At 37.4% G+C, this 16,546-nt stretch overlaps 1 protein-coding gene across 1 annotated transcript in view; it reads left to right on the top strand.

Moving 5' to 3' along the window:
* Positions 1–267: 267 nt before the first annotated feature.
* Positions 268–16,546, top strand: part of Shroom4 (shroom family member 4) — a 100,844-nt gene continuing 84,565 nt past the window's right edge. Inside the window, exon 1 of the mRNA XM_059251256.1 lies at positions 268–419. Coding sequence (XP_059107239.1) covers positions 304–419 — 116 coding nt within the window. The 5' untranslated portion in view covers positions 268–303. The remainder of the gene's footprint in view (positions 420–16,546) is intronic.

Genomic DNA, 16,546 nt, shown 5'->3' with positions numbered 1-16,546 from the left:
TTAGAAGTGCTATCATCCCAGATGAACTGTTCCTTCTTTCAGGGATGAATTGCCTTATTGCTGTGTTGCCTCGTTTCTCAAGAGCTTGTTCAAGCTCTGCCTTCAGTAACCAATGGCCTATGATCAACTCCTCAGCTCCTCTTGAAGCTGAATGGAAGAATTTCCCAATCCTACTTGTGGCTACAAGGTTGGGAGAAGTCAGGAAATAAAATTCTGGGGCAGAAGTCCCCTCACGACTTGCTTTCTGTTTTGTTCTCTGCAACACAGATTGAAGATGGAGGCAAGGCAGCCTTGTCCCAGAAGATGAGAACTGGCGATGAGCTGGTGAATATCAATGGCACTCCGTTGTATGGCTCCCGCCAAGAAGCCCTCATCCTTATCAAAGGCTCCTTCAGGATCCTCAAGCTGATTGTCAGGAGGTAAGATACAGGTGCAGAGGCCATTGAAAAGTACTTGATTGATAATCCAGCCTCAATAAAGTGGCATCTCTAGCATTATCATCAAGAAGAGAGGTATTTTCTGTGAACAGAATTGTGCAGACAACTAAAGCAGAATGGACAAAGGGCTGTTGGTTCATATTTTGACACTGTCATATACTCGGTATACCCCTTCAGATAAATGCTTCTTCCGGACTCAACTTATTCACTATTCTGAGGACTCAGTGACTCAAAACAAGCAAATCTCTATAACCCAGGTGTTTTTCTTCTCTCCCCTGTTGTTGTTCAATCATCACATATCTACAGAGATTTAAAAGAATTTTGCTGCCAGCCATGGTAGGCTCTCTGGATGCTATGGTGAATGCCAAGACAGAAATGTTACCTTGTATAGTCTCACAGGTGAAAAAAGCATGTATATTTCAATAAAAATTAATAATATAAAGAAGCAATAAAATGCTTCACAGAATTGTTTGTGCTTGTTAAATAGATTGTTGAAACAGAAATTGTTAATTAAAGAGAAAAGAGGTCATGTCAGAATTCAGTAGGGTTACATTCAAAAGAGGAGGTAAAGTTTGAGCTAAAGGGTAGGTGGGATTACGAAAATAAACCCTCAGAAATAGACAGATTTTGGCTCCCTAGCGTTACACAAGCAGAGGAAGGGCAGGGACACCATTGGGTGTGGTCATTCCAGGCTTCTGCCAAAGCATCCGCCTGTTCATGTGCCCTTTGAAAAACTTTTTCGTTATTTTTTGAGATTATGACATAATTACATCACTTCAGTCTTCTTTTTTCTCCCTCTAAACCCTCTCCCCTTGTTCTCTTTCAAAGTCATGGCCTCTTTTTCTGTGAATATTGTTACTGAGAGCAGGAGAAGAGCACACTAATCAGTTATCCAATACCAAATGGTCAGTTCTGAAAAGATAGACCTACAAATAACATTATATGGAGTTAGCAGGTTGTGTTTATGTATTTATGAACACACACACACACACACACACACACACACCTTTTTATTGTGGTGCTGGGGATGGATAAAAGGACCTCCTGATGCTAGGCAAATGCTTTCACATTTGAGCTCCACCCCTAGATCATTTCTTTCATTTTTCTGCAGTATCTCTACTTTGGGCTGCTAGAGCTCAGGCTTTTCCTTTTCGTTGGTCAGTTTTCTTTATCTTATACATGTGCCTAAGTTTCTGCATCATTGTTATTATTAAAGAAATATTATCATAGTACATCATATCATATGGTTTAAATTATTTATAATATATTATTATTACAGGAAAAACGTGAATTACATTCCATGATATTTCTCCCTCTGGCTACTGCTGTTTTCCTTCTTTTGTTTCCATTTCATCTCAAAAGTAGAATCTATCCTTAGTGCATGCACTTTTCTACCTTCCATTTAGCTTTCGAATACCTGCGGTCTGAACTTGGTCTCTATTATTCAAATTGACAAAATGTTGCCTTATTGTTAAAGCCAGTAGATTATTTTCAGTCTTCGTCATATATGATTTAAAGAAGACATTTGATACAGCCGGTCTAAATTACAAAACTCCTATATGAAACTCTGACTTTCAACATACTCTGTTTACTTCTTTGTGTCCTACCTTTTTGTCCATGTTGTAACCAGTTTTCTTTATGACTTGACCATTAATTTGACCATGCCTTAAACATTTTGTTCAGTAGTTCTACCTTTCCTAACTTCATCATAATATGGAAATTATACTATGGAAAATATCACTGGTTCCTCCTGTTTCAACTTATATTTATATGTGGATGATTCTATCTCTTCTGTCCCAGACCATATAACCAACATTTCCTCTTGGACATTTATATTTATTTAGATGTACCTATAGCATTTTAAGTATAGTATGCTGTTCCAAGCCTAACACCTTATTCTCCACCAAAGCTCCCTATCTTGGTGACATTCTAGCAACCAAGCCAGAAGGAGAGCTATCATAAATTCTTCTATTGATCACATGTAACTCTCAGACAATTTATCCAAACAATCTTTCCCTGAAAGAGAAATGATAACAGTTTGGGGTTACATGGGGCAGATTATATAGAATTCCATTGGTGTATTGCATGATCTTCTAGTATCTAATATTAGCCATGCCTTTCCAGATATAGGCATCACGGTAAGTAGTACCTTGTACCATATAGTAGCTATGTTATCACTGATTCCATCTTATATGAATGGAATCCAAGGCCTTGAATATGCTAGCCAAGTGCTCTCTGCTATTGATGTACATCTTCACCACTTTGTATCAGTTATGATTTATGTTTTAAGTAAAACTTCATGGAGGGGTCACTTGATAAGAGTTCTTGTTTAGTATCTGATAGATTCCTGAATGTTACTCCTTTGTTCTATTACATGGAAATTGTAATTCCTTGAATAGTGTTATTATTGTAAAGATTAAATGATACAACTTACATAAAATTCTTCTTACATAATGTTTTTTCCCTTCCAAGTACTAGCCAGACTTGATCGTGCTTAGCTTCCAAGATCAAGGTGGGTTTGGCCATAGATGCATAATGCTGTATCAGGGAATCTCATTCCATTCCCTTCTCTGAGGTATAAAAAAACATAATTGGAGTAGCCAAACACTGTTAGATGGGAAGTGCATTAGAGCTGTAATGTACATTGTACCCTAGTCTACAGATTATGATTTGCTGGGAAACCAATTGGGTACGGCAAATATCTGAACAGAGAACATGGCTCTTGGTGAGATTCTTGTTGTAGAAAGACAGAGGCACTTTACAATGTGAATACTATCAGAGAAGTTTCAAAGGGATGTGAGGATGTTGGGGTTTTAACCACTCATCCTCTCTTCTTTACTCCAGCGACACTCCCACTACAGAGCGTCACTTAGGAGTGGCTGTAGTTACAGCCTTGGAGATAGCAGGGACCTTTGGTTTGCATGGGCTGAAAGGCTCTGTGGCTCCCAGTACCTACATTTTCTACCTTTTTCAGCACCCCCACTTCAGCCCTTATTACTTGAGGCATTCCATGCATAATTTATGAGATGTTGCTGCCCTCTTGTGGAAAACTTCACCTTCCCTTATGGACTGCTGTGGACATGGTATAGGAAGTTTGTTCCTTCTTGTTTAGTCCCAATTTCCCCTTCAGTTTATGAAAAAGGTCTCTGTTCTTCATAAATTAGCACATAAAAGAAGTGTGATGTACTTACAATTTATAAGTGTTCATCCTGTTGTCTTAGACGTAAGTAAAAGGACTTTGGTTTAAGTAAATCACTGACAAAGTTCCAGTGCTGGGCTTTAGGTCTTGGCATAAGTCCTTTGAAGATGAACATACAAAGAGACTTTAGAAAATGGCTTATTCTGAAAACCCAGAAACCCAATCCAGCTTGTATGTATATGGAGTGTGTGTGTGTGTGTGTGTGTGTGTGTGTTTGCACATGCACACTTCTAGGGATCAAACCCAGAGCCTTGTGCATTCTAGGCTAGCACTTTACCGCTGAGCCACATCCGCAGCCCTACATTGCCCTTTAATGATAGTTAACTAAGTCAGAAATCAAGGTATCATTGTCAGACCTCCTCTTGCCTCACTCTCAAGGCCAAGTAAATTCAAGCCTTGACGTGTCTAACCTGCTCTAAACCTCTGTTGTTTTGTCTTAATTCAATCACTCATGTTTTCTCACCTGTACTATTTTGAGAGCCTTCCCACTGGCTTCTCAGCATTCAGTTTTATCTCTTTCCAATCAATCCATGCTCCAAAAAAGGCATCTGAGCAGGTCCCTTTTCTACTTGAACAAAAATTAAAAATAAGAACCATAGAGCCGTGTTATTCTCAAAAGGTTTATTTTATATGGATAGAATATTTAACCACATTAATGACATGATATTCATGAGCAAGTTTGAATAGTTTTTTAATTATTTAAGCATTTCATGCATTGTATTTTGATCATATTCATCCTCCTCCCCATCTATTCCCAGATCCAGCCCCCAATTCCATATCCACCCAACTTTGTACCTTCATGGATTTCTTTTTGAAAAAACATTGCTCCAAGTAGTCCTGCCTGTATACCCCTGAGTCTGAACCATTTTTGATCTATCAGGGGACATATCCTTAAAGAAAACTAACTTTCCCTTTCCAGGTAGCTATTGATTACCACTAGCTCCTCAGCTATGGCTAGGACTTTGTGACTGAGTACCATTTTTAACTAAAAATCATGGTATCTAAATATATAAAGGAAAAACTGTTAGCAGTAGAAAAAGAAAATTTATGAAAATATCTGTATTGAAGACTTTGACATAACTTAGGCATGAAAACAAAGAACACCAAAATGCAAATACTCGGAAGAGTTGAAAGCATAAGTCATTCATTCTAATTAATACAATTTTAAAATGTTTTATAGATAGTTCATTACTTTCACATATTCATGTAACATCTAAAAATGATTGCATGTTATGCTGCAGAGAAAATATATGCAAATTCTTAGCAGCAGAAGTGACATTGGCTTTTGTTTCTGATGAGAATGTACAAATTTCCCAAATTTAAACAAAAATCTTTTGCAACTTTAATATAGCAGAACACATTTATATGTAAATATCAGATCAAAGAAAAAATAGCAAACTAATAAAAATAATAAAGATGAGAGCATGACTTGTCAGAACTTTGAGATTAATATTCAGAAGTAAATTTATAACATTTGATATTTTATTAAAAATGAAGAATACAATTACATATCTACAAATCCAATATAATACTGATGCCAAGGGCTTGATTTGGGGGACTGGGAAGATGGATTAAATAGATAAGCCTCTAGCAAATTTAATCAAGTAAACAAAGATGAATTATAAATAAAATTTAAATGATAAGTGACAAATAACACCATAGAAATAGTTTCTGGAATTAACTACAGATTACTATAATTATACTTTAGGAAATCTTGAAATCACAGAGAAATTTAACATATCTACTTCAGTTTTAAATGCCAAAATCATTCAGAAGCTGTATAATGAAAGGACCTGAAACGGCAGAAACACTGAAAACAACAATAATAATTAAACTAAAATTTCCAGAAATAATTTAGGGTCACATACTTTCAATCAGTGAGTGCCTTCAAAGTTTTTGAAATAACCTAGACTCCATGACAATTGGATAGATCTGAAAATGTTGCAGATTTATTCCAGCTGTTTTTAAAGCTAGCATCAGTTTAATACTACAACCTAATACCCTGCTTCCACACAGGATACTCTAATTATTGAGTTAGATGCAAAGTCCATAAATGTAGTTTTGAATTATAGGATGATAACAGCTCATTTTAAGAGCTAATTTTTTTTTGTGAAAAAAGGTAAAGTCTTGACTCTTATACAGACTTAGAAATGTACATAGGTTGGTCTTTATTTAACTCTGTTGACCAAATTGTAAAGTATTGAAATTAGTTTAAAGAAGTCAAAGAAGAACAAATTTATTTTAAAAATAACACTAGACCACAATAACCAATTAGAAGCTGTACAAAGTAAGAGCTCCCACTCACACACTATCTAAACACATAAAACACTCAGGAGTACCCCTAAGAAGAAATGTGCATGATGTATAAAGGATATATATGGATGAAATTTAAAAATGTCCACTGAAAAATGTGCACAAATAATTTTGATTATGTGAATAGCCGAAAGATATTGCATAAAGTGATTTTTAAATAGCTGATGATACAGCTCAGTGGTAGAGCATTTGAGACGCTCCAGGTTCAGTTTTCCATTCCTAGTACCACAAAGCAAAAAGCAAAGCAGAGCAAAGCAAAACTCAGTGGTAGAGTGTGTACTTAGCACAAGACCCTTGGCTTGGTGCTCGGTAGAAAAAAAAAGTCTATTACAATAAAACTTAGAGGGGGAAGGAAGAAAAAATAATGGCTAGAAAACACATACTATAATGATAAGTTTTTGGGTTTTGTTTGTTTTTGTCAGATGTGGTGACATATACCTATAGGACCAGTACTTTTGGTTGTGGTATTTGAGAGGTGAAGACAGAAGGATCAGGAGTTCAAGGCCAGCCTTAGGTATATAATGAGGTCAAGACCAGCCTAGACTACATGAGACCCTGTCTCAAAAACAAACAAACAAACAAACAAACAAACAAACAAAAACTCAGAAGTTATTTAATGAACAGTATTTTCACTTGCTCTAGTTTGGTTATTCCTCTATTCTGTTGTGATATCCTTTAATTTTTTTTAATTTTTGAAGTTCAAAGTAGCGTTTATCATCCTACTTTCCTTATAAATGTTATCAGTTAGCCTCCAGATCATTTTTTTCATTTGTAGTTTACATTTTTGCACCTGATTCATGCTCATCTTTTCTTTCACTCTTCTGATTATGCAAAGGATCTTTGTAGACAGAGTTTTCCCATCCCAACTGCCTGGTTTCAGAGGCTTATATATGAATAGCATTATTCTGCCTTGCTATAGGCCAGTCTTTTTTTTTAACCGATGAGAGTAATACATATTCACAGCATATAGAATGATTTTCCCACAGCAGATCTTGTCACCTCCTTCTCACTTTTGAGACAGGGTCTTATTCAGAGTGGTCTTGAACTCATGATTGTCCTGCCTCAGCCTCGAAGACCCTGGAATTATAGGCATGTAGCACCATGCTTAAGCTCTTGTAAGCATTTGAGTCAGCAATTATTTATTGAATGTCAGGCTTTTCCTGGAGTCTGTGAATTCAATCATGAACACCTATAGTCTTTCTTGACCAGAGTTCCTCAGTCACTGAACACAAAATATAATTTGTGACTATTATTTCAGTTTTTCTAAGGAAGATGCATAGATCCATTAGAGAGAGAAATTAATTATACAATAGATGTTTTAGAGCTGGTACTCATTAGTGAGCATCACTTAGGAACTTGTTACAAATGCATTTTATTGGATGCCATATTAGGCCTACTAATCAAAAACTCTTGAGTAGTGGGAGCTATTCCAGTTATGAATTTTACTAAAGTTTCTAAATGAAAAGCCAGCAGTTTGGGAGCCACTACCTGGAGGGCATCAGGGCTCAATTCTCCAGAATCACTAGAGAAAAACTCAATACAACTCTGTAGTAAGAATCTCTTCTCCATCTACCTTTCTCATACACCATTCTCTTCATTCCCATTCTGTTACATTACCTCAGTTTCATTTTCTCCTATGCTGTTTACCTCCTTTTGACCGCCATGGCTTGTAGTTTGCTTATCCACTCATCTAATCTGAGCTATTCCATTCACTTATTATTTCAACTACCACCTCAGTGCTAATGAGTATATTTCTAATTCTAATCTCCCCTACAATTCAGATTCATATATTCAGAAGACCAGTAAGAATCACTACTGGAAAATCTAACAGGAAATTCAAATATGTATAAATTTGTATGTATAAATCTGAACTCATTATCTAGCCCCTTACATTCCCCCACTGCCAATAGTAGTTGATACATCTGAGTGGGAAACCCAATAGTCATTCTTGACTGTAACTGAGAGCTGTTTGCCCTTTAGACCATCCCAGGATCTTTACTCTTCTTTGCATTTTCTCTGTGACCACCCTAGTTCAGTCTCTCCTTATCTCTTCTCTGAACTGTCTCAAATCTGTCTGCCAAGGTGTTGTTAGCACAGAGGCAAATCCAAAATATAGATTCAATTATATATCTGTCCACTGCCGAAAACTTCTCAGTGACCGTCCTTGCCCAGCAGGCAGTAAGAAGAGTGAGCTGCTTATACCTGCAACTTCATCAAGTATACCTTGCTGTTTATTCATTCTGGAACAATGAAGTTTTCAGGACTATCATGCTGATTATCAACTCTATGATTCTTCATTTTCTACTTCTTAACAGAACTGGTAATTTCAATTTCATTCTCTAGATTCCTTCCCAGTAGCATTCACAAGCTTGAAATTACAGCCCTGGGGAGCCCATTTCTAGGATACCTTCTTTGACACCTTGGGTTGATTCAAGTAGCCCTTCTCTGCTCCTATAGAATTCTAGTCATTATCACAATGCATTGAAAGAATCTGCTAATGTATTTTCCCTACGAGATTATACCAGAGTTTGGCAAGCCAGTTTAGCCTACTACCTGTTTAATATAGCCTGCTAACTGAGTATTATTTATTTGTATTATTTGTTATTTTTATTCTTTAAATATTTCATACATGTATATGATATATCTTGATCATAACCACCCCTCACTTTTCCCTCCAGCTCCCTGCTTAGGACCCCATCATCATATCTCCTTCGAAATTTCATATTTTCCTTCCTTTATTTTAACCCAGAGTCCAATTAGTGCTTTCTATATGTACATGGGTATGAGATCATACACTAGGGCATAAGGAACCTGCCTACCAGTGGCCACGCCTCCAACTCCCCAAAGAAAAGTGACTATCCTAGCAGCCATCAGCTGCCAATAGGTCCTCTCAGCTTGGGGTGGGGCCTCTGGGAGCCCCTTCCCCTTCTACATTGGAAGTTTTAGCTGGCTTGATCTTCTACAGATGACCATAGCTGCTGAGTTCATCTATGCAACAGCCATATCATGTCCAGAGGCCAGCATTTCACAGTCTATCTACTCATCCTCTGGCTCTTAGATTTTTTTCTGCCCCCTCTTCTTCAATGTTTCCTCTTCCTTGGGGACAGGGAAATTGTTGATATAGGTATTCTATCTGTGGTTGATCACACACAGATCTTTTTTTTCAGCGTTTTCAACAGTAATGAGTCTCTGCATTAACTATGAGCCATGCAATAAGAAGTTTCTCTGACCAAGGTTAAAAGCAGCACAAATCTATGGATATACACATAAATATTTAAAAGACACTTTGGTAACATGACTATTTGGAAAAACAGTATCAATAGGTTCTGCCCAAAGGCCCATGACTTCTCTACCCATGGGTTTTCACCATGTATACATTACCTGGTATGAATTCTCTCCTGTGGGGAAGGCTGAAAATATAATCATGAGAGTCATTAGTTACTCACCGTAAATAGTCTCACAACTGTGACACCAGTGCACACACCTTGCCTGATACATCAGTATTGTACCATGCATGGTCCAGGGCTGTATAAAATCATTAATCTCTTTTCTCCCCCAGCAGCCTGCATAGCACCTTCCAGAACTATGGAAGTTAGCCAACAGTTCAAGACAGATTTTCTGTGTCCTGCAGCAGAAGTGTGTGATGCTTTCAGTAATATGGTGTTGTTATCTAGTTATAAAGGGTAACCTAAAGCAAATAGTAATAGCCTATACTGTTTGGGGTACCTCTGGGGCCTCCTTGACCAATAAATCTTAGGCAAGTATAACCCATGTGGTTCAGAATTTTTCTCACCCTGGACTACAAGAACCATGAAGGGTGAGGAAAGTCTTTATTCATTGATGTATCTTTATCATGTAGTGTTATTCATAGCCACTTTCCTATATCAGGCTGTGTGCAATATTGTCTTAGGGTTTTTATTGCTATGAAGAGACACCATGACCATGGCAACTCTTATAAAAGTAAACATTTAATTGGGTGGCTTACAGTTCAGAGGTTCAGTCCATTATCATCATAATAGGACATGGCAGCATGCAGGCAGACGTTGTGCTGGACACATAGCTGAGAGTTCTACATCTTGCACAGGGAACAGGAAGTGGTCTGTCTCACTGGAGGTGGCTTGAGCATATATAAGACTTCAAAGCATGCCTCCACAGTGACATACTTCCTCTAACAAGACCACACCTACTCCAACAAGGCCACACTTCCTGATAATGCCATTTCCTTTAGGGGCCATTTTCTTTCAAACCACCACAAGTGTATGTGTGTGTGTGTGTGTGTGTGTGTGTGTGTGTGTGTGTGTGTGTGTGTGTATAAATACACATATGTATATTTTATATATATATATATGTATGTATATGTATATGTATATCCCTGAGTCTTTCCTACTTCCCTATAGCAGGATGTAGAAAAAATTCCTCAGTCTACCTTAGTTTATAAAACTTAAATATAAAAGTGGACATGTATATCACACCCCTGTTCCAAAGGCTCAGGGACCATTGTGGAAGAGGAGGCAGAAAGTTTGTAAGCCAGAGGTCAGGTTGGGCATGAGCAGAACAAAACAGTATCTCTGGATATGACAGGACCACTGCACTCATGAGCTCACAGCAACTGTGTTTGCTTGCACAGTTGCTCATAGAGTCAAGTCAGTCCACATTCCAGTATGGAGTGAGGAGGGACTCAGGAGGCCCCACCCCTAGCTGAGGAGCTATTGACAGTTGATGGCTTCTGGGGAAGGTAGAGTCAGTTTTCTTTAAGGGTGTGGCTCTGGATAGGTTGACCCTGATATACCTCACCCAAAAGAATATAGCAGTACAAAATTGGACCCAATGAGTTATAAAAAAAAAAAAAGAAGATAAGAATTTAGGAGTGGGTGGTGGGATGGAGGGTGAATCTGGGAGGAGTGGGAGTAACATGATCAAACATTACATGCATGTATGACATCCTTAATTAATAAAAAATCGTAGTTTAGAAAATGAATACAAAATATTTATTTATACTTGTATAAATATTTAGTATCTGGCCCTTTATAAGTAAATTTGCAGGTCTCTGGCATAAATCATTTTCAGAAAAAGACAGAAACTCCATACAATGGTTAAAAAACTAAAAGGTTTTATGCATGACAGGCAATCAATGCCACTGAGCAACAGACCCCCGACTCTCCCATCCTTTGTGTCTGCTGTGTTGTTCCTCAACCTAGAAAGTTGTCTACCTTTCTTTGCTAAACCACAGACTGGCCATGCACCAGAATGAAGGTCCAGTCAGAGGAGCTGTGTTGGTAGAACTACCCGCAGTCACTGCTTTCCATAAGTCTGCTGTACTGTCCTCCATAACTCTATTGAGGCTTACGGAGAGGAAGGGCTTTCCTCCAGCCATGAAACTCAAAATGATGAAGTGGTATTAAAGCTACAGCTTCTGTCTACCAGTATGTCTTTCTTTCTAATGTTTTTGGAGTTTTTCACATTTGCTACCTTCTCTAGGGAGCCTTCCTGCACTTGAGAGAAACAACTCCTTCCTGTACCTAAAGTAAGCTTGGGATTCTATCCTTTACCTTAACTTCTTCCCTTGCCAGTTCTTTTTTTATGAAATGGTCTACTTCCAAGACTTCTGGAGATAGAAGACTGGCAGATCCTTCTCCCAGCTTTTACTTCTTCCTGAGCTCCAGATTTTTCATTCCAAGATGCACATTACCGCTGTCCTGATACCTCATTTGTGTGTTTGTTTGTGTGTGTGTGTGTGTGTGTGTGTGTGTGTGTGTGTGTGTGTGTATGGCATCATTCCCATCTCTATAAGTCAGGCTCACAACTATAGAGTCTCTTTAATTTCTTTTTTATCCCCCAAGTCCTTTCTGAGCTCCCTCTGCAGTGTTTCTAATATCCATGTCATCCATCTCCTTCGTCTTCTTCCTACTACTGCCTGGGACTCATTACCTCTTATCTGGATGCCCTCCAACCCATTCTTTGCACTTCTGCCAAATTAATCTTCCTAAAGTACATCTCTGTATTTATTTCAATCAGCAATAATTGTGCTTCGGGTAAACCTCATGAGTTATGAGATCTCTATTGTGCCAGCCTGGGTCAAGTAATTCCCTTTCTCAAATATGCCCCAATTGTCTCCAGAAATAATACAAGTACTCTGTCCTAGCATTTATGACCCTCTGTAGCTGGATCTACATGACTTTTTTCTATCTTATCTTCCTGAAACCTGGGTTATAGCTCTTACTGTCCTCTTCTTGAGAAATACTTCTTTAATTCCTATTCTCCATTGTTCAGATATTGTCAACCTTTTGTTGTCCTGTTTCTTTTTCTCCTAATTCTACAAACCTCCATTGGCTCCCCCATTTTGAAAATATATGTTCACTGTTAAATGCATTAAACTGATTAAATTTTGCCTCCAAACCCTGATAAAAACTCATGTCTTTGTGTGCTTCCTTAAACATAAATAGTTAACAATGAAGCCAGTTTTCTCCACTATGATTTCTATGTTTAATTGGTAAAGTTCTGATCATTTTTATCTACTCAAAATTTCTATTTCCTTTTTTTGGTTTGTGTACTACAACATCTTAACATATTACCTATTTCCAGTCTTGTTATTCTCTTTACTTCCTGAATATAACCTCTGTGCTACAACCAGAGTCATCTTTTAAAATGTAAATCTAGTTACAGACCCATTACTTGTCAACAACACTCAAAGTTGCCCATTGTGTTCAGAATAAAATCCAAACCCTCTCACATGGTTAAACAGGCCTCTTAAGAAACAATTCTCATTCAATGTTTCTCTACCTTCTGTGCAAAAACTTGCATTCAAAGTTACAACCACTTTCAACTGTTTGTACTTCTCCAATTCTAACATCAATTCTCACATCTCTTTGCCTTTTCACATCTTGCGCCTTTGGCTCAGAATCATGACTGTTCCCTTCTTTGCTTTGCTTACTTTTACTTAACACTTGAAAACTGATCCAAGCTTTGCCAATTCTGAGCTTTCCTTAGCCAGTGCAGCCTTGAAATGTGTTATGTTTTCTCCTCTGGTTTCCTCTACCTAGCTAGGACTGTGACAGCATGCTTGCTCGTATGTTTCCCCATGTAAATTTTGGGCAAAATCTATAAGATTATCATTCTTGAATCTTCAACATGCCATCCTAGTGTCTAGCAGAATTATGTGGATAACTAAGTGAGTTGAACATGTGTGCCAAGCAATGACAAGGAGAGTCACTGTTGTGAAAAGTAGAAGCCGAGAATATCAGGGGTGTTGGGTTGCTAGGTATCCAAATACTTGAAAGTTGATGTTGTGAATTCAGTAAAGGAAAGATATATGAATCAAAAATGAGCCCAAAATTTCATAACAGGCTAGATGAAGTTATAAGACATTAATTTCAAACATAGTTACATGAAGTTGAATTTATTCAGTAGTGAGCATTGCACTCGATACTTTATGTTTGTTATATTAAAAGAAAGGAAAATAATTTAATTTTGAAGATGTAGGGTTTGAACTGTATAAGATTTCCAAGTAGAAATCATGATTGGCAGTTGTAACTATGGTTCTAGGATATAAAAAAAAAAGTTTGTACTCAGTAATTATATGGGAAGTTATTAGAATAGATGGTAATTGAAGCTACTGAGATGGATAGGATTTTCCAGAAACAGAAGTAAAAAAATAAATGGAAGAGGTGCTTAATGTTTGGTGACATATATTCATTAGCTAAGCACAAGAAGAAGATCCTTTCATTAATTAATATGAGAAGAATTACTAGACATATACTCCATCTATGCCAAGTACTCTTGTGGGAACTGAGGACACAGCACTGAAAAACTAATTTTTCTTCACACGGATCTGACATTCCAATGGGGATGGATAAACAATTATAACAGAGAAGCAAAAATATACCTAATAGTTAGTGATAGGTGCTGTGAAGGAAAATGAAGAAATGTATGAGCACAGAAATGGGTATGATAGAGATTTTCTAGAAGCAACAGGGATAGATGAGACTTTAACTAGGTCAGGAATGGTCCTTCTGCAGTTGTGTGTGTGTGTGTGTGTGTGTGTGTATGTATGTGCATGTGTGTATACATGTATGTACACATATACATCATGAAGGCTATAGTTTAAAATTGGGTGACTTCCTTTACCGTTCTCCATCTTATTTTTTGAGATAGGGTCTGACACTGAACGCAGAACTCACCAAATGGTTAGACAGTCTGGTCAGAGAGCTTTAGGCATCTTCGTGTTTCCACCTGTACACTAGAATTATAGACACATGCCACCACACTGACTTTCACATTGTTCCTAGTGATCTGAACTCAAGTTCTCATGTTTACATGCTTGGCACTTTACCAGCCTCCATGTGAAGATTTGTAAATAAAGAATTAAATGATGAGAAAGATGCAGCTCTGTGAAAATCCGGGGATAAGAGCATTGTAAGGCAGAAGAATGTCAAGTATAAAGACCTTTAGATGTAGAAAAACATAATATCACCAAAGTTTAAAAAACAAATGAACAAACAAAACAACAAAAAATTGAAATCAGACTTTAGTAACCAAGTAAATGAAACATGAAGAAAGTTGAAATTGAAGAGGTAATCAGAAACAAACTTGCATAAGGATGTATAGGTTCCTGTAAGAATTCTAAATATAGGTCTGGAGAGATGGCTCAGCAGTTAAAAGCACTGGCTGCCCTTCCAGAGGTCCTGAGTTCAATTCCCAGCACCCACATCGTGGCTCACAACCATTTATAATGGGGCCTGATGCCCTCTTTTGTCATGCAGGCACACATGCAAATATAGCACTCATATACATAAGTAAATAAATCTTAAAAAAGAATTCTAAATGTGCTATAATTGGAGGGGGGAAGTTATTAAAGGATTCCAAACAGGACAGTGATAAGATTGGTTTTCAACTTAGAGATGATCATTATGGCTACTGCAATTGCAGTGGTTCAGGTAGGAGATGGTGATGGCTTGACTCAGAGAGATGGCAAAAATTAGTACGATTTAAGATTTGTTTCAGAGGAGTTGCCAATAGATGAAGTAGGAGTTGGACAGGGTTATGACAGAGAATGAATAGGCGAGGAATTAAAAAGTTCCTTAGTTTAGGCTTGAATAACTGGATGGTACCAATTACTAAGGCAGAAAAGACTGGAGATATTGGAACCAAGTTTGATGGGTGTGGGAAAAAGTCAAACTAATTGAATTTTATGCATATTAAATTTGATGTGTCTACTGAGATATGCTAATATTAAATGATAGAGGAGTCTAGAGTTCAGCTCATGAAATAGGTCAAAATTGGATATCCAAATTTTGGACTTATCTCCAATCACTAAAGATTTTAGACTAGATGGTATTGCTAATGGGGGTTAAATATAAACAGCAAAGTGGAGGCATTATTGCTCATCCCTGAGATAATGAAGTCCTTAGGTAGGTTGAAAAGGATTAACAAAAGAGGAAGTTGAGAAGTGGCCAGTGAGGTGCTAGAAAAACCTTACAACAGTATTCAATAGTTCTAGTAAGGATACTGATTTTAAAAAAAAGAGAGAGAGAAGAGAGAGTGCTCAGATGTGTCAAATGTTGGTGAGACACAAATTCTGAGAATTTACTATTGATTTTGGCAACATAGAAGTAATTAGCAACTTTGACAATGGAATCTAAAGTCAGAGCCCTAAATTGATTGTTTGCTAAAATACTGGGAGGTAAAGAAATTAAGTTTTAGCTTAAGGGGCAGTTGGAGCAAATATATATAAAATATTGTCAATTATTAAAATTGCTCATTTCGTAAAGAGAGAAATTGTCTTTTAAATCACAAACATAAAATATCTAACTGCTAATGAGACTGATTTAGTGGAGACAGATAAATTGATGTCCTAGAAAGGAAGAAATAATCAGAGCAGTAAGATTTTTAGGCATATTAGAACAGAAGTAGAAAAAAACATTGGTAAAAATAAGCAGAATTCACCTGCTGCATGAGGAGGCAACGAAGGGTAAATTGGTGACATGATAAAGAGAGATTTCTCTATTCATTGCTTTTAGTTCTTAATCAAATATAAGGGGATCCCATCAGCCTAGAGTGAGGAGAGAAAAAGAGCTTTAAAGTGATCGAGATGTAGGAAGAGAAGAAGAGTGTCATGCAAACCAAGGGAGTAGGATGGAGCAGCACGTCAATCACTACTGTCAAGTCAGATATTGCTGCAGTCAAGTTAGATGAATACTGAAAAGTAAGACTGCCGAGTTGCATAATGCCGAGGTTATTAGTTGGCTTTGGCAGAAAAGCTTTCATTAACACGTTAGGAGCTGGTTCAGTTTCAATGAAATGTGAATGGGCTGAATATGTAGCTTAGTGATATAGCACTTTCCTAATATCCACAAAACTGTCAGTTCCATTTCTAGCACCCTCTCCAAACAAAACAAACAAACAAAAAAAACCAGTGAGTTGAAGGTGAAGAATTGTACATGTAGATTGTTTTTGTGGTATAGAGGGTGTTAGGTATTAGGCATGATTGGTGACCACTGTACCACTGAGCTCCATCCCAGCTCAACAATCCTTTTAGAAGTGAAAAGTGGCAGAGGTTGGTGCTGAGAGGAATCTACTTGTGTCATCTATTAGTGTGAAT

This window comes from Peromyscus eremicus, chromosome X (genome assembly GCF_949786415.1).
Source record: "Peromyscus eremicus chromosome X, PerEre_H2_v1, whole genome shotgun sequence".
Classification (NCBI taxonomy): Eukaryota; Metazoa; Chordata; class Mammalia; order Rodentia; family Cricetidae; genus Peromyscus; species Peromyscus eremicus.
The sequence above is the reverse complement of the archived record's forward strand: the minus strand, read 5'-3'. Positions and strand labels throughout refer to the sequence as shown.